This window comes from Scophthalmus maximus, chromosome 11 (genome assembly GCF_022379125.1).
Source record: "Scophthalmus maximus strain ysfricsl-2021 chromosome 11, ASM2237912v1, whole genome shotgun sequence".
Taxonomy (NCBI): Eukaryota; Metazoa; Chordata; class Actinopteri; order Pleuronectiformes; family Scophthalmidae; genus Scophthalmus; species Scophthalmus maximus.
Window position 1 is genome coordinate 16,656,588 of NC_061525.1, and position 18,620 is coordinate 16,675,207.

At 43.6% G+C, this 18,620-nt stretch overlaps 2 protein-coding genes across 2 annotated transcripts; both read right to left on the reverse strand.

Moving 5' to 3' along the window:
• Positions 1 to 2,185: 2,185 nt before the first annotated feature.
• Positions 2,186 to 9,968, reverse strand: rab38a (RAB38a, member RAS oncogene family). The gene is made up of 3 exons (XM_035623898.2): positions 9,614 to 9,968; positions 5,737 to 6,017; positions 2,186 to 2,527 (listed from the first exon to the last, which is right to left on the reverse strand). The coding sequence occupies exons 1-3, from the start codon at positions 9,813 to 9,815 to the stop codon at positions 2,372 to 2,374; spliced, it is 639 nt and encodes a 212-aa protein (XP_035479791.2). The 5' UTR covers positions 9,816 to 9,968; the 3' UTR covers positions 2,186 to 2,371.
• A 1,675-nt stretch (positions 9,969 to 11,643) lies between these two features.
• ctsc (cathepsin C) lies at positions 11,644 to 18,331 on the reverse strand. Its single transcript, XM_047335716.1, is given in 9 exon segments — positions 11,644 to 13,267; positions 13,788 to 14,020; positions 14,798 to 14,929; positions 15,890 to 15,992; positions 16,247 to 16,433; positions 16,866 to 17,020; positions 17,642 to 17,787; positions 17,907 to 18,088; positions 18,171 to 18,331. Coding segments are annotated over 8 exon segments (1,383 nt in total). The 5' UTR covers positions 18,067 to 18,088; positions 18,171 to 18,331; the 3' UTR covers positions 11,644 to 13,000.
• Between the last annotated feature and the right edge of the window lie 289 nt (positions 18,332 to 18,620).

The following is an 18,620-nucleotide window of genomic DNA, read 5'->3' on the forward strand; positions in this document are numbered from 1 at the left end:
GTTGCCTTAGAGACCAGCGGAGAATCTGTGAAATCCTCTGATCATCTGTGCGTGTGTGTGTGTGTGTGTGTGTGTGTGTGTGTGTGTGACCTCTCTCTCCACTCCCTCTGCCTTGTGTGTTTTCTCTTTTAGAAATTTTTAAGTTAATTATTATTAATTACAGGGCAACACCATCTTTCTCCAGTGCATGTCCTACCTCTTAACCAATATCCATCAGAGACTCTGCAATACAATAGATTGTGTCTTTGTCTCTTAGGGACGGAGCGAAACCACAGTGCCTGTCTGAGGCAGGAGAAAGAAGAGGCCAAACACTGAAAGAGGTTGTTTAACAGGACAGTAATATTTTGGTACAGAAAATATAGTGACATTTTAAACCGCACAACACTTTAATCAAAAATGGTGACTGGGGTTTTTTGAAGCATGAAAAGGCAAGAATTTGAGTTGGTCATTATTGATGTTGACAAATTAGTATGGATAAGTTGTGCAATCTGAAATCCAGGTTTACATTTTGGCAGCCAAAGATCCACACTGCAGGCTTTATTATTCCTGGTGTAGTACTGTATGTGGGGGCTTTCGTGCCTTTGTGGGGGGGGGGGGGTGTATTTTCGGATACAATGCAAACGGTGTGTAGGCATGAAGGTTAAGACGGCGCAGTCTCCTGTGTGTGCTGGAGGCAGTCACATGGCAGGTCAGCGGCAGGTCACGGGGGGGGGGGGGGGGGGGGGGGGGGATTAACAAACAAGAACTGTAATACTGGAGCCTAAACTTTTTCTCAGTGAAATTGGATTGTTAACACCATATCGAGGGACCCCCATACACTGACAAAAAATAAATAAATTAAAACATATTTATATATATATATAAAACCCATTGATTGTAACCATGACAACGAAGGTCTTCTAACGCTAAAATGATGAAATGTAGAGGCAGAGTGTGCAGATCTGACACAGATGTTCTGCTGCTTGGACTGTACCATTAGACAACTCCCACACTCCACGATAATTATTAGTTACAGTAACAAGAGTTTGCTGACGTCATGCGATTCCCCGTAGCGCTCCACGCAACTTCAACACCACTGTCAAGTCTCATCAGTGATTCCAAAAAATATGCGGTTGTGCAAAGGCTCGAGAAAATAATCACATCAAAATCACACGCAGCCAGAGTGTAGGTCAGTAAAGCTGTGGTTTATTGTTGAAAAATGGATACACCTTTGGTTCTATAACCTGTCATATTATAATGTAATAATATAAAATATACATATATATATATGTATGTATTATATATAAAACCATTTCACTAAAATGGAAAAATAGACAATATCCTTGCTTAAACGTTTTTTTAATATACACACAAATGTTTGTCATAAAAGTTTAAATACGTTGCGACGGAAATTAGTTGAATTATACCTCAGTGATGAAACTCATCATACATATACCTTTAAGTGCACTTATAAATTAAATATATAGTGGAATATATCTATTGAAGACACGACATTAAATAAAATGGGCTGCATCACATGAGGCACTTTATTACTTCAGTATATTCTGCTGTACATCATATTATTGAAGCTGCATGTTGAACAAAAGGACTGGCCCCACAGGACAGCGCCATCAAAATGGCAGTGTTGTGTAAAAAACCAAAACAAAGTGAAGCCAGCTCTCAAGAAACAACATAACATAACCATAGAGTTATCAGGACAGAGGTGGAAGTGCGGTAGATGATTTGGAGGAAAGAACATACATTTGTGTTTTTCGTCTGCTTATTAGGTCAGAGCGACATGTAAAAGTAAACATTTTGTAAGGGGGGGGAGAAACCAATAAACTCAGACAGCAAAAACAGAGTGGGCAAGAGACTGAAAGAAAAGGAGGGAGATAAAGGAGACAACTACCATGGTGTAATAAATGGAGACTACGTCCGTGGACCTTTAGTACAGATATACTGGGATTTTCCGCAATCTCTCGCTGCATTTGTTCGATTACATGTGTCTCCGTGGTAACCAAAGTGGCAGTGTCAAGGTTTGAATTCGCCCAGAGCGTGACCTTGTCTTTTTTCTTTTTTTACAAGTGCACACAGCGGGATTCATCTCCCTTTCTGTCTTTCTCTCCGATTCAGTCCATCCATTTCTTGAGCCAGCTGCCTCTCTGTGCCCCCCCCCCCCCCCCCCCCCCCCCCACCGCCTCTCCCTCTCTCACACACACACACACACACACAGAAAAGCACACTGTCATCCTCCGAGCTACCGGAGAGGAAGACAGTTGGCAGCCATACCCTCTTCCTCAGCCAAAGTAGCTCTTCCTCTGTCTCCTGCTCACAGACAAACTCAACTTTGTGTGTAATGAGATACAAAAGGACATCCAACCGTCTGGAGCTGTTACTGGGATCTGAAGCAGGACGAGCATGTCCCGCCTTTGTCCTTCTCTAATTGGGGGGTGACGGTGTCGGGGACTTCTGATTGGAGCATGTCTTTCTCACTGGCAATGATGTGTTTCACCAGGCAGTTGGCCGCCTCGTCGATGTTGATGTTTTCCTGAAAAGGAAAAAGAACAAATAGAAAGAAAGGTCAGAGTAAGAAAAAGGTGCAGTGGAAAAAAGAAGGGGAGGCATCAAGAGAGAATGAATTGATTAATGCAAACATTTTTGCGAAAGGTACAAAAAGTGTGCAGCACTAAAAACCTGAAGGAGCAGGAGAGTGAATGAAATGGATCATTACTAGACTGAGTGGAAGGATGAAGCAGCAGTCAGCAGCAATGATGTGAACACAAACGGAAAATGGAGTTTTGCATAAATTCCTTCACAGTGGCTGTCGGTGGTCTCTGCTGCTGAGACAGTGACAAATTGAGAACCTCCTCTAAATTCACAAGATACCAACAACAACGAAAAAGTGCGGTGATCAAAAGAGAGAGGTTGGAACAAGTCCCATTTTAACAATGGATATTGGAGCATGAGCAAATACAAAACAACAACAAAAGATTATTAAGTTTCAGTGCATCTACAGTACATCTATGTACAGTATGAATGTTGAATTGTAGTGCCTCTTGCATACAGAAAAAAAGGACCTGTTGATTTCTCGAGGCAAATAAAACTGTCAAACAAAAATACTATTAGAGCTCAATCCACGTAGACAGTCACGTCCAACATGCATATTCACATTCAAACCCCAAATGTATTCGATTCTCAACATTTGATTCTTTCAAATGATTTAACTTCACATCTTATCAATAAACCCGAAGCAAATTAATGGCAAGCAAATTCTCTGTGAAAGCTGAGTAGTTGGATTTGATATGTGTGTCAGGAAACTACAGGTAATGTTTCGGACTAACACTCCTGAAAACAGAATTATGTTTGTCTAAGTAAGACAGAAATAAAAGGCTGAAGTGCCGCTCATTCCTCTCTGTTCTCTTCAAAGAGCAAATTAGGTACAACTGTGCATAATGTTTCTGCACCACTGCACTTAACGTTCCTGTGAATATAATTTTTCTGTGAGGTTGTTTTCATTATGCCATTATCCAAAGTTATTCTGAGGGAATGTTGCTTTAATTGGATATAGACAGTGAGCAGGGTATCGGGAGGAGTAAGACATGCAACAGAAGTCTGGGAACAAGTAACGTCGAGTTTGTGTGGAATGTGTCTAACGCTGATTGGCCATTTTAAAAGAATGATTACAGCTGATATAATTGAGCTGATGACCCTGGGAAAAGTGTTTCTTATCTGAAACTTTTCTAGCCAATAAAACATGAATAACAAAAGTCCATTTTGGGTGTTTGGGTGCAAACAGCAGCCAGAGATTAGACATATATTAGGCATATATTTGAGGGACTTTGTGCGACTTGGACCAGAGCTGAAGGCTGAGTAAAGGAGAGAGGCTACATCTACTTAACGAATGCCCACATGCCTCCTAATTCGTGAGCACAGTTCTCGCTATCCCTATAGGCTCCACCGGCTCATTCTCACCCAATCACAACCCAACACGTTCGCCTTGAGCCAATCTCTTACGAGCTGTCAACATTTTAAAATGGTCTCTCTCTCTCTCCTTTTATTCAGCTGTCATTTCAACACCATTGTATCTGACAGACCTAATGTATAGGACTGTTTCCATGGTGCCCTACTTCCTACAATAAAAATTTTGTCAAAGGTAATAATTCCCATTCATTTCTCAATTAGTCTCTCCTGATTGAAATGACCCTGGGTGTTAAAATTAGGTTCACACGAGGAGAGAACGAGCGATGATTGTTGATGGCATAGGATCTCTCTCTCTCTCTCTCTAACACACACACACACACACACACACACACACACACACACACACACACACACACACACACACACACACAGACAGAGAGAGAGTTTTCTAATGTAGTGCACTGCAGGAGCAGTAGAGATCCAACAGTGCTCAGCAGGATGTGACATGGTGCCGTCTGAACTTCTCACACATGCACAAGCATCTGTGTGCGCCATGTCTTGATTCATCATCCTTCCTGCTAGATCTGGAAAAAAAGATTGTGCTAAACCAAAATAGAAAACAACAACAACAACAAGACAAAGCTCTTTCTCGACGCTGTACCAGCTTCTCTTTCTTTCCCCTTTGCCTACAGAGCCTATCCAGAGTTGTTTAAGATAAAGGTTTGAAAGGATTCATTTGGTAGTGATATACCACACAGAATAAGGATGAAGCTGGTTGCAAAATGGCAGCAAATTTTAAAAACAAAACATTTAGGTATTTTTTTTCCAATTGTGTGACCAGCAATGATTTTTCAAAAAGCCCTTGATGGAGAGTGTTGCTTTTCATCGCAGCCTCTCAATTCTTCAGTTACCAGTTGTCTGCCTCGGCTTCAACAATTTAAATCCGCCGTTTATCGCAGAGCTCCGCCCTTTTCTGTTCTGTGGCAAATTATTATTGATCACCGCTGTGCTAATCCCCTGTTCCATAATTCAGAGTGCTTCAGTTTGTATAGATGCATGAAAGGTTTGTATGCATGTGCTTGTGTGTGTGTGTGTGTGTGTCTCTGTGCACGTCTTAGTCCTCTCATCCAACTGTGAGATTCCTACTCAACATTAGTTGCTATAATCAGGGCTTGTGCTGGTGTGTCAGTGTGTTAGTGTGTAGGTGGGTGAATCCTCAGCTCATTTCACAGCCACAAGTCACTCGCTACATTTCTGTGTGTCTGTGTCAGTGAGTCCTGAATTATACTGTACTTTCACTTTAGGTGATTAAAATAAACAAAACACATAAAATGGTAATGTTATTTTTTATATTTAAGTCTTTGTGTTTCACATTTGGAAAATGTTTTAATACTTTTCCAATCCAGACTGCAAAAGTGGTTGGATTTGAAACAGACCGAAATGAAGATAATCAGAAAAAAAGTGGCAGGCATTAGAAATTCCCTATCAAATAAACCGTAAAATAAATAAAATTGCAGTAAAATTTTCATTTCTGTTTTAGATCCTTTTTTTGGGGGGTTGCCTGCCAAAATTAAGTTTCTTGTTTCTCTGTTCAATTCATTTTTCAATTCACAAACTCTTGGCTCCAACTATACATACAATGGATGGACATGAAAGCGGAAAATCTTCTAACGTCACTCTTGACAAGAAAAAATAAATAAGCACACTTCCAAAAGAAAAATGTTTAACTACTGCTTGAAAATCTGTGCCAGTTATTTGAAAACACGCCCCCTCAAAATGCCTAGATATCCCGTCTGGATGATACAGCACCTGATGTGAGTGTTCCGTCGTGCTCACCTTCGCAGATGTCTCGTACCATGCCACGAAGCCGTTATCCTGGCAGAACTGCTCCATCTTTATTCCGTTATTGGTGAGCACGTCCCGACCCTGGTCACATTTGTTAGCCAGAAGCACAGTGGCTACGTTTTTCCCATTGGCAAGTGTCAGTTTGGAATCCAAGTCTTCCTTCCACTTGGCGACGGCCTCAAAGGAGGCGGGCCTTGTGACGTCGAACACAATGAAGGCGCCCATGGCCTCGCGGTAGTACACACGAGTCATGTTGCCAAACCTCTCCTGACCTGGAAAACACACACACACACACACACACACACACACAAATACACATGCACACACAAAAATCATTCATTGTGTAGGTTCACAAACTTGTGATGTCTTCATTGAGGCACATAGATACATTGACAGTTTGCCACACAGAAAGATCGGAGAGATGCAGTGTCACTGTAAAGCAAACAGACACAGACTCTTAACTAAGTCATTAAATGTATCGGATTTTATTACTCTCCTGAATCATATGTGCAATCATGCACACATTCTCTACATACCTCACCTCCTCCCTGAACGAGCTCTTGCTGCAGCTCGTTCAAAGAGCTGCAGCAAGAGATAAGATGCAGAAGGACAAGGAGATAGGGGCAGGACGGGATGAGGAGTGTGTGTGTGTGTGTGTGTGTGTGTGTGTGTGTGTGTGGGTGTGCGTGCGTGCGTGCGTGCGTGCGTGCGTGCGTGCATGCGTGCGTGCCTGCGTGCGTGCCTGCCTGTGAACTTCTCAGTAAAAACTCCTGAGGGTAAAGTTAATTCGATAAGCCCTGTTGGAATGCTGTATCCTCGCTGATTTTCCCATCCGTACCTTCACCATCAGCACCAGCTGCATAGTTGCAGAATAAAATCATCTTGGGGGTGTGATATGTTCCCACTGTGGACCGACCTAAAACCTAAGGTGGTCCTTCCAAAGGCAATATTAATCTTACATGTAACTGTGCTGAGGCCCATAGGAACATGTTCTTTTCACCTGCAACATGTGTACGGGATCACAGGGTCAGCTGCAGAGCACCTGGGCGGGTGTGTGTCTTGTTCAAGGACATACAGTATCGGAGGGTCACAAATCTCTTTTATATAATAACATATTGCAGTATAGTGTTATCTATACCAAGTGAAAAAAATTCCAGCTTTCTATGTAAGCTTTATATACATTATAGAGGATGTTTATGAAGGCCCATGTTTAAGATATTTCTCTATGTGAGCAGGGATTTGAGTTAAAGTTCAGAAAAAGACTCCCTTAAGTGTTGTTAATCAATATGAAAAATGCAGCTAATCTGCTTCATCACACTGTGTGGAAAACCCCACAACTGTTATCAGATGCTGTGGATTGGTGCAGTGAAATGTGTGACGCCGCCCGCTTCAAACCAGTGAGAAAACTGTTTCACTTTGGCAGAGGACTGTGTGGTTATGTAAGAGCCCATGGCGCACAGTAAGAAGCTGAACAGATTCATCAATAGGGCAACAATTCAGCTGAGATAAAGTACAGTCAATGCCAAAAACATCCGGAGTTCATCCTGTCTAAAAAAATCAGACGGTCCAAAGCCACAGACCTTCACAGCTCAACGTGTGATAAAAAAAAAAAGGGATTTCAAAAGGCTGGACAGTATTTAATAGCAGTAAAACCCCAGAACCGCCTGACTCATATCATCCTGTGTAGGCATGTGCAGCTAGCGCTGTCACCGTGTCGCTACAGGCCACAGAAAAATGGCACACAAAAATAGAAACTTGTTATTTGTCTTGGGAAATGCACAGAGGCGGCAAGTGATTTATTACATCTGTGGCATGAGAAAACTTCAGTTCATCCTCAAATCCCCAAACAAAACGTACGGCAGCGCTGGGTAAAGTAAAGTCAAACTCTGGATGTGGATGTCAGACGCGAATGTAACATTTTTATATTTGTTTATTTGACATAATCTTCACGTGCCCTTTCTAAAATCGGACCTAAATTAAGAGCCCATACTGTAATGGACACATTTCGTCCTAGATTATACAGAACTACAGTTAAGGTTTTCCCACCTCAGGGCTTCTATAACTTCGGGGCCCGTGTATGTACGGAGCACGTACTGTACGAGACCTACAGCAGTTTACTTTGAAGGAGACACTCATCCGCAGATCACAATAGAGGCTTTCTGTATACAAGAGCTTGGGACTCAAATCTCTCTCACATGAGTTTGAGACACATGACTGCTTGTGCTCACTGGAGAGGGAGCACAGGAGGGGAGAGAGCAGCAGGTCAGAGAATTCCTCTAAACCCTCAGCCGACACTCATGTGAGACGGAACCGCAGTGAAAAGTCGGTATAATTTCTGATGCTTTCTGTGCTGCGCCGAAAGGCATTCAAAGAATTCCACTGACAGGAAAAGAGACGACGGCAGTTTCTCATCCTCGTACATTTCTGTCTTCTTGTCATTTCTGAACAAGCACAGAGTATCACACAGATGGAGGAGGCCACGCAGTTCACCCAAATTTGAGGATTGATGAGAAAAAATGGGTGGCAACTAGGGGCAAGGCTGAATTGCTGATAGTGTATACTGTATGTTTTAATAATAAATGATTAGATGTGTGGATGAATTACTTTATGGTATTGATTTATGCAAAGAGACATCCATGTGATCCAATTTGACTCCAATTCAGATGTGTCATTTATGTTTTTTACAGTGGTTTATACTGTGGTTTACACTAAAAACAATAAAGACTTGGCTGACCTTTGCCATGGCTGCATTCTCTTACACCATACAGTTACATGATGATCTTTTATGAGGTCATGTGGTAAAAGTAAGGCTTATCTCATACCTCTATATTATTACTTTAACGTAATGGTTTATTAATACATTAATTAGATTTTATAGCTACAGTAAATTCCGTCACTATGCCGCCACAGTCCTTCCAATTTAAGGCAGCGTTGATACGTTTTGTTTATGAAAGTTATGGTTTGTGTATGGGGTTATTTAATACCAACAAAATATACAATTCATAACCATACAGTATGTGACTGTGTCTCTGATTTCCTGATTAATCTTTAGTGTTTGTGTGTGTGTGTTTCCCTTGGTAGTGTAAATAAATGTGAGTGATGCCACCAGGTCAGCTGGTGCATGACGAATATTAACTTTATATATTTAATCTCTTGTATGGAATTAGTAGATGATAATTGGGACAAAATGGTGAAATGGCTTATTTTCTGGATCACTGTCTTTTTATTATTTCTTACCTCAAACTCTCTGTCCACAACACTTTGAAAGTCAGTAAGCCAAAGACAATTTTTGCCTCACACACTCTCAGTTGAAATAATGTTTGCCCATTTCTGACAGAAAAAAGGGATATGGCTTTAATTTGAGCAGTGGACCTATTATGAAATATTTTCATTTATCATTGGGCAACCTAAAAACGTATCACTTATGACACAAATCTAAATATAATTTCGACTTTTATCTCGCCACAAACATTAAAGAATAGTAGCCTTAAGTTAATTTCACTCACGGGCGATTTTCAACATTGTGCCTTTATATAATTTTCTACAAGTGGGCTAGGGCTATATTTATTAAGCTTCGTCTGTAAAATATGTCAATTTTCTACAGTAACCAAAACACGGATCCATTATTTTTGGCCACTGTGCCATATCCTATTTTGAAAAAGATCCCAAACAATTCATTCGACATTTTTTCTTGTAAATCTTCTATCAAACTACAATGGGTAAAGTCTGAGTCCGAGCAAAAGTAAGTCACGCAAACCATCTTTGCGCTGACTATTTCAGATTTCATATATTCCTTTGTGTCCCACGTTCGCTTGCACTCTTGTATCGGCTTTTACGCGTGAGCCGTGCGTAAAAAGTTGAACCGTACCTGCGATGTCCCACAGCTGCAGGCGCACCGTCTCCTGGTCCCAGTTGAGCACTTTGAGGGCGAAGTCCACCCCGATGGTGGCTCGGTAGTTGGGGCTGAAGTTGTGGTGGACGTACCGCTTGATGATGCTGGTCTTGCCGACCCCGAGGTCCCCGATCACAAGGATCTTGTAGAGATGCTCCTTGTGGTGGTTGTTCTGCATGGCGACCGAGGAGGAGGGCGAGAGCTGAGCATGAATCCACCGCAGTGGAGAGAGGACCGGGGCGCGACAGAGGGAGGAAACCCAGGACCGCGCGCAGAGGGAACTAGAGAGAGGGCGATGGGGAGGGGAGGGGAGGGGGGTGAGGTGAGGTGAGGTACGGCCTGGCCCACAGAGGGAACTAGAGAGAGGGCGATGAGGAGGGGAGGGGAGGGGGGGTGAGGTACGGACTCGCCCACAGAGGGAACTAGAGAGAGGGCGATGAGGAGGGGAGGTGAGGTACGGCCTGGCCCACAGAGGGAACTAGACAGAGGGTGATGAGGAGGGGAGGGGGAACTAGAGAGAGGGCGATGAGGAGGGGAGGGGAGGGGAGGTACGGCCTGGCCCACAGAGGGAACTAGAGAGAGGGCGATGAGGAGGGGAGGGGAGGGGGGGTGAGGTACGGACTCGCCCACAGAGGGAACTAGAGAGAGGGCGATGAGGAGGGGAGGTGAGGTACGGCCTGGCCCACAGAGGGAACTAGACAGAGGGTGATGAGGAGGGGAGGGGGAACTAGAGAGAGGGCGATGAGGAGGGGAGGGGAGGGGAGGTACGGCCTGGCCCACAGAGGGAACTAGAGAGAGGCCGATGAGGAGGGGAGGGGGAACTAGAGAGAGGGCGATGAGGAGGGGAGGGGAGGGGAGGTACGGCCTGGCCCACAGAGGGAACTAGAGAGAGGCCGATGAGGAGGGGAGGGGGGGTGAGGTACGGACTCGCCCACAGAGGGAACTAGAGAGAGGGCGATGAGGAGGGGAGGTGAGGTACGGCCTGGCCCACATAGGGAACTAGAGAGAGGGCGATGAGGAGGGGAGGGGAGGGGAGGCGGGTGAGGTACGGCCTGGCCCACAGACGGAACTAGAGAGAGGGCGATGAGGAGGGGAGGGGAGGGGAGGCGGGTGAGGTACGGCCTGGCCCACAGACGGAACTAGAGAGAGGGCGATGAGGAGGGGAGGGGAGGTAAGGTACGGCCTGGCCCACAGAGGGAACTAGAGAGAGGTCAATGAGGAGGGGAGGTGAGGTACGGCCTGGCCCACAGAGGGAACTAGAGAGTGGCCAATGAGGAGGGGAGGGGAGGTGAGGTACGGCCTGGCCCACACAGGGAACTAGAGAGAGGTCAATGAGGAGGGGAGGTGAGGTACGGCCTGGCCCACAGAGGGAACTAGAGAGTGGCCAATGAGGAGGGGAGGTGAGGTGAGGTACGGCCTGGCCCACAGAGGGAACTAGAGAGTGGCCAATGAGGAGGGGAGGTGAGGTGAGGTACGGCCTGGCCCACAGAGGGAACCAGTGCGCAGACGTGTCGACCTTGTGACGCGCGCAGGGGAGCTGCCCAAGACCTAGATTGAAAAGGAAAAAGGAAAAACTAAAGTCAAGTATTGCCAGCAGTATGAAGTTATCACCACGCAGTATCTCAGTGTTGTAGCTGAATGAGGAAGAGGTATTTCAAATAATGTAAAATAAAATAAATAAAACATAAATAATATATATATATATTATAAGATAAACAAATAAACCTGAATATTAGCCATTGGTCAGTTTACAGTAGCATTAAATGGAAATACTCATGTACAGGCACCATCCAACTGTACATAATTAATGCTTTTGAAATTAGATATGAAAATAATTAATAAGTGTGTGAGTATGTGTCTAATCCTCAAGGTGCATTTTGGTTTTTATTTGTGTGTATTTCTCATTGAGAAAACTGATTGCCCTATAGATGCAAGATTATATCACACAAAATCTATCATCCAAGGATATAGCAAATTGTCAAATTTTTATAACAGACAAAACCAAATATTGCCCAAAATGCTTTTATTGAATCAGTGCAAATCTCAAAATACAATGTAAAACACATGCTTACAGTGGAACATGTTGGTAGGATGGGAGAATAAAAGGCGAGACAACCACTTGAATCCCTTCACTAATTATGAAATCCCTTTTAAAAGCGTCACAAGACCCTCAGAAACACAGCAATCAATTTGATGCAAGGACTGAAGATATCACTGTTCTCCACCATGCTTCCCTGAGAAAGAACAACGGTCCTGCACCTGACAAGACAAAAAGAGTACACCAACCCCTGAGTTGCCAATTCCCTTTAAATTTTACAATGAACATTTATTTACAACCCACCATGGTTCCCTGCAGTACCCCATGTCCACTGAATCTATTGATTTCTATTTTGTGTCTTGGATTACATAATTCATAGGCAGCTTGATTAGCGATTGCTGAAATGAAAACACAACACCTGCGTGGACAAAGGTGACTCCAACGGCTCTGAGGACTCACGTTAAAACAGTCTGGAGCATCAACAGGCACCGCCGAAACTCCAGAGGTTAAATACCTGGGACACACCACAACTTAGTTAGAACCGAAGAAGCCTCTCGGGTGAGAAGAGAAACGCCTTCAAGAAACTACAACCAAGTCCAGTTGTGCCTGATTCAACCCCCTCGTGGACAACGAAGACCTGGATGAATGACAATCTCCACAGACATCCAAATGAAACAATTTTTTTTTGAAAGAAAGCAGCATGCATGCATCAATACTTTAAAATCAACCCTAACACAGAAGCGTTGGTGTCCCTATTTGTGCTTACTGTAGGCTTATATTTGACTAGTTTTGCCACGTCTGATTGGATGAAGCTTTTCGCAGAGTAATACTGAACTTTGACCCATCATTCATTATACGTTACACTCTCATAAGATACAGCTTTTTTGAAATAGCAGAGCTGCTCTGTAGGTAAGGCCTGGGCTCACAAAAAACAACACCTGCATTTCAGTTTTCCATCTGTTCATCAGGCAAGGCAGAATCACACAAAAAAATCATTTGGCTCCATAATTTGCAAACATTTACAAAACTGAAATAAAACAAAAAAAAATTTGTTGAAAAATTCATATTGAAAATAATTGGCTTACGAAACTTGCTACTTTTCATTTTGGTTGGACATTTCGCAATGTAAAATATTTTAGTCATATTGAATACTGGCATTAAAGCTGAAATCCATAACTGCAGTACCTACTCAGTGCTGTGTGATGTCACCTACTGTGAAAGGTTACAGCGTTTAGCTTCAAATTTCCCAACCTCTCGAGCACACATTGAAAACAGAGGGAGTAAATCTAAGTTGTACTATTCCTCCCATCCTGAGTTTACTGCGTCTACAGTTTGGGGATAGGCTTGGCTGCGACCGCGATGCTCTCAATGGCGCACTCGTCGTTTCCCCGGCGGATTCGGAAGTAGCCGTCCTCGCCCCAGCCGGTGCCCCAGCTGTTCTTGACAATCCAGAACTTCTGTCCGGTCATATGGCAGCGGCCGTACCCCACCAACAGCACAGCGTGGTTGGTCAGCTCGAAGGGATTGAAGCGGTCTGTGAGGCCTGTGTGGTGGTAGATGCCCTCCTTGTAGTGCATGAAGTCAGGGTAGACCTGAAAAAGAAATAAGACCATTAAAATAATTTTTGAATTCAAATTTTGAAGCAAAAAAAAAAGTCTACCGAGTTGTAAAGGATAAAAGTATGGGAAAATATTTCATAAACCACCAGAATTACTGCCTCGTGGTTGTTTTACCTGCCAGCCACTCAAGTTCCAGACAACATGATCACAGTTTCCCCTTCTGTTTCTGAGTTATGTTGTTGAACAGTGGCCAGAAAGTTGTTTTTGCAGAACATAAAGATGTCACAGTGAAGTTGTCCTTCGACTGTTTGGACATAAAATGTCCTCACTTCATTTTCTCCAATTAGACATTTCTGTTAAATTGCATCATAATTAGCTCATGAATTCTTGATTTAGGGGCAAAAACATGTCGTAAGGTCACAGCTCTAATTAATTCATCTTTGTGTCCGGTGAACATTTGTGCCAAAGTTGAAGAAATTCACATTCACAAGACTGGGACAGACTGACTGACATATAGTACGTACACGCACGTACATATGTGTGGCTGTTTTACCTCGAAGGCCACTCCCATCGGTCCGTTCTTGACCAGTTCCAACATCATGGCAATCTCACTGCAGCCGCCATAGAAGCCACCGACGTAGTTGTATTCTGCCGCGTAAATGCGGCCGCAGTTCTGAGGAACGCCGCACGGAGTGTCCTTCGCAACATACGGAAAGCATGACTCATCCACAATGCCGAAATCCTGCACGTACTTCCCAATCAGGTATGGGAAGCCACCATCACAACCTTAAAGAGAGAAGACATGTGTTAAATGTGGTTTATAATGTTTGGAGGTTGTCTTGACTTGACTTTCTCACAGGGTGTGAAATCTCTCATGTGGACCAAGATGGAAAGATTAAATCAGGCTTCAGGGCTCTTCAAATAATAAGTGTGAAAATGCTCTAAATCGGGGCAGTTAAACATTTGAGTCTAACAATTCAGCATCGGAGAAAGGTCTGACTGCGCCCATTATCATTCTTCTGTGGAGGAAAAATAAAAGTCTGACATGTTTGTATTTCTTTAACCAAGCGGTGCTAAACACAGAATGGGGCAATGATGTCCTTGGAAAATAGGGAGGGCTTGACTTGTTAAGGAGGAATATTTGCGGGAGACAATCATTGTCACAATCTTTTAAATTTCATGATGCAAAACTTGCCATTTTCAGTGTGTAGGTCGCGAGACAAATTATGAAAATGGTAACAGACTGAAAGCGGAAGCGGAGGAAGAAATGCCACATGAAATAGACGCCGACTGGTTGGCTTATACCCAGAGTCTACAGACGGTGAGTCAGATGTGAAACACTTGACTTTCTAAAGTTATGATATACTCAAAAAAAACACTCAAGCTACTTGTTCAGATTAGAGAGGAAGGCAGGTCAGAGTTTTCTACATACATCTGTGCATCTCTCTTAAATTTTTTCTAACTGCTGCTAAATTCATATCAGCAGCATTTGGCATTAAAATGCTTCAAATTAAGTGATATGGGCAGGAGACATGCTGGATTTTACATTGAGTGTTAATTTACCTTGAGAATATTCAGAGCAGGAGACCACTTGTTGCGGGCTGAGGACGGGAGTCTCACTGTTGTTGGTGAGGATTCGGATGCGAGATTCTAACATTCCCATGGAGGCGAAGGAGTAGCAGCTACCACATGATGCTGAAAACAGGACAGAGGTTTACATTAAAGTAAAAAAACCAAAACCTGCAGTGCAACATAACAGCACTGGCATAAATCCTACCTTTGCCAATCTTGTGTTTTGTTTCTATTGATCATAAACCGAATCTCTCAGGCTGTAGCTGGTGATACCGTTGTATTAGACAGCCTTGTATAAAGATGTGTTTCTAATATATTGTGGGGATTGGCAGTGAGGTTTAATTGTAATAATGATTCAAGTCAAGGTGACACAGAAGAGTTTTGTATTTGGGTCCCAGACCTAATTAAGATTAATATGGCGCAACAATGATTAATTTAACTGAAAGATTTGTGCTAGTGGGACAATTCTGCCGTCCCAACATTTTAGTTTCAGAGATGATTATGGATAAATTAATGTGATCTCAGAAGGCTGTCATGTTTGACCACCACAACACTGTCTCACAGTATGGTGAAGCTTTCATTTCCAACAATGGCAGGTACACCTGCATCTTCCCCAAAAAGCATCAGAAAGATCACTGAATCCTCAAACCTTCCAATGTTGGTGAGCTGACACTCCACCTGACGTGTAAAAATGTGGAAAATACAGAAAGTACAGTGGCTGAAAGGGCGCCTGTTGAAACACTTTGTCTCTCTCTCTCTCTCTCGGCTCTGCAGAGGCCCTCTCAGACACTCAAACATAATCTCTCCACTCACACACCAGGCTGTGCAGAAACAGGGGGAGAGCAGAAAGCCGTGCCAGGTTTCCCCGGGGGACAACCCAAGTAGCTGGCGAGCTGCTGTTCAATCTCTGCCCTTACCGACAGCTGTGTGAGAGTGTGAAGGTTTGGTTTTGTGTGCCTCTGATCCTGCAAGTCTCTTCTCATCCATTTTGTTTGCATCTTTGCATTTTTAATATCATGTGATATCATATCACAGGTAAAATACCGTTTAAGGATTTCTGTAGAACAGCAATTTGAATGTTACCTTGGTTTCGCACGGGGCTGACAAAGTTAACACCACCAACGTTTCTCCAATCCCAGCGCTCAGGCAGAGCTGCCGCCATCTTGACCTAATAAAGACCTAATGACTTCCATTAAAACGGAATTGTGTGTGACAATTCTGTTTTAATGGAATTGTCACACACATTCCATTAAAACGTAATACAAATAGTATTCAAACAACAACAACACTGAGAAGCATTTTCTTATCCAGCATGATTCATGGGAATCAATTAATAAATGTAATTTTGAACACACTAGTTATTAAAGCACAAATTAGTCACTTATGTACATCTTTTTTTTATTTTTGACTCCATGACAAATGAGAGGCTTTGTAGGAAACTGAAGACGGGGGAATATAAGTTAATGCTCACATGGGGATACGGGAGGCGGGCCCTCCTGCTCTGTAGTGCAGCTCCTGTCCAGTGAACATCTCGTGCTCTGGGTAGGGCACAGCTTTCCACGAACGCTGAACCGAATTGATGGAATCAATGAAGTCCAGGTTGTTTTTGTACAGATTATGTAGCAGGCTGCAGGGTGAATGTCACATGTGAGGTGATCATTATTCCCGAAACAAAATTGGGGGGGACTTGTGTGCCCCCAGTAACAGATTAAAAAAGACATATCGTAAACTGAAATGGAACATTGAGGGAGTTGACGCTGACTCAGGAAGACGGAGACTGTGGATATCTTAAGCAAAAGTATTTATTACAAGGAGCATCAATATTGAGGAGATTTCTGGTGTGTTACACAGATCAACAAGTGGTCAGTGCATGGCGTCCTATATCCGGCGTATTTATATATCTATCGCAAGATTAGTACAAACATATTTTCATATGATGTCTCATTTTTAAGCTTGGGTCTATTGAGCCTGCATTTCTCAACTTAACATTTTAGTTATGTCCCAAGTGATATTTGACTCATCTGCTGCTGAAAACGTGTTTAGAATCTGTTTGACTCACCTGCTGCTGAAAACTGGCTTATAATCTGTGCGGGCTGGTACTTGTTCCACTTTCTTCCCAATGAAACAGGCCCAGTTGTTTCCCAGGACATCGTGCACCCACCCTGGCAGGGTCTGGTCACAGTAGCTGGTCACCTTAGAGCCCTTCTCAGAGTACTGAAAGTGTCGAGAGACCAATCAGATTAGATGAGCCAATAAACAAGTCAAGCAAATGATTACGTTTTAAGGAATAATAAAACATATCAATGCAAACAAAAAGTTAAAAGCCGGAAATTATTCAGACAATATTAGAGTTATAAGTTTGATATAAATTCCTGCACAATAACATCTTCCCGTTCCGCTCACATTATTCCATTCAGCTGAATAAAGTGCAGCGAATGGGGAAGTTGAACTACCCACAGCGTGGGTCGGAAGACTGGTGAGCAATGACACTTCCCTCAACTCAGAGTCATGTGAGCAAGGAGACGTTGCACGTGACTTGAAAGATTAGCCTTGAATGTGGCGCATATTTACCAAGACATTTGTGCTGCAGATATGCATGTTTCAGAGACACGATCATATCGGGAGGGAGGAGGAAATGAGGGCAGTGAAACTAAACCTTTTAATGTCAGGACACAGTGCAACTTCCTGTTACATGTTGTTTTAAATAAGAGATTAGTGCCGAGTAGAACTTTATATGTATAAGTTATGAAGTGTAAGAGACAAGAGAGAGATTTTTGACAAATGAATAAAAAAAAATGTTCTCAGATGAATGGATGGTGTCCAGTCATCGTTTACCTTGAAGAAGGCGAACCACTTGTAGTCATTGACGACCACTTCGAAGCCCTGGTTGTAGATGATGGTGAAGAAGCCGGTGTTGCCCAGCTCGTCCGTGGCAACGGACAGTTTGTCCAGGGTCACAGTCACGGAGCTCTCACCTGGAGCTGATGAGGAACACACACACACACACACAGACACACACACACACACACACACACACAGGCAGGTCAGATCAACAGTCATCGAATTAACGATGTATCAATCACAGCGGGTGGTGATTTACCTTGAGCGGAGCAGTTGATGGTCTTGTCGTGTCCGCCACCGGACACCTGAAACACCCATGTGCCCAGCAGCTCTTCGTAGGTGCAGTTGGCAGGTGTGTCTCCCCAGGACCCCTCGACCCAAAGCAGGAACACGCACACTAACACACCGCTCAGCCTCATCTTGTCACACAGCTCAGCGAACCTGCACACACACACACAAACCTTGAGAACGAGCAGACCTGCGTGTTTCTGAGAAGAGCCTGAAACGTTCAATGTATCTGTACCTCTTCGACTCACCTCCCGTCCTTCTTCTGTAACTTACGCAAACAGAAACTATTTTTTTTACCAAAGAGCCACACTTCAACTTAAGCGGTCAAGATGAGTCACCGAAGTACAACGCGCATGCGCACAGTTAGCTATCAGTTCCTCCGACCAGCTAACGTTTTCGGCAATTAAAAGTGGGTCTCGGGAGCCATATTAAATCCATGTTTTACATATATATTAATATATTATATACTCCCTCTCAGCTGACGGTGAAGAGCTTGCGTACAGCGTGTGCTATCACGACTTACCGAGCGAACGAGGACGCACGCGACAGAGAACCGCTTGCTGTCCTGTCTCGCCTTCGATTATTGGTTTCGTTTACCTTCTGGTCATGTGACCAGTCAGCTGAGAGCGGCGGGGAGATTTTGCGCATGCGCAGTAGACGGAGGAAGGGGAGGCGGGGGACGTGT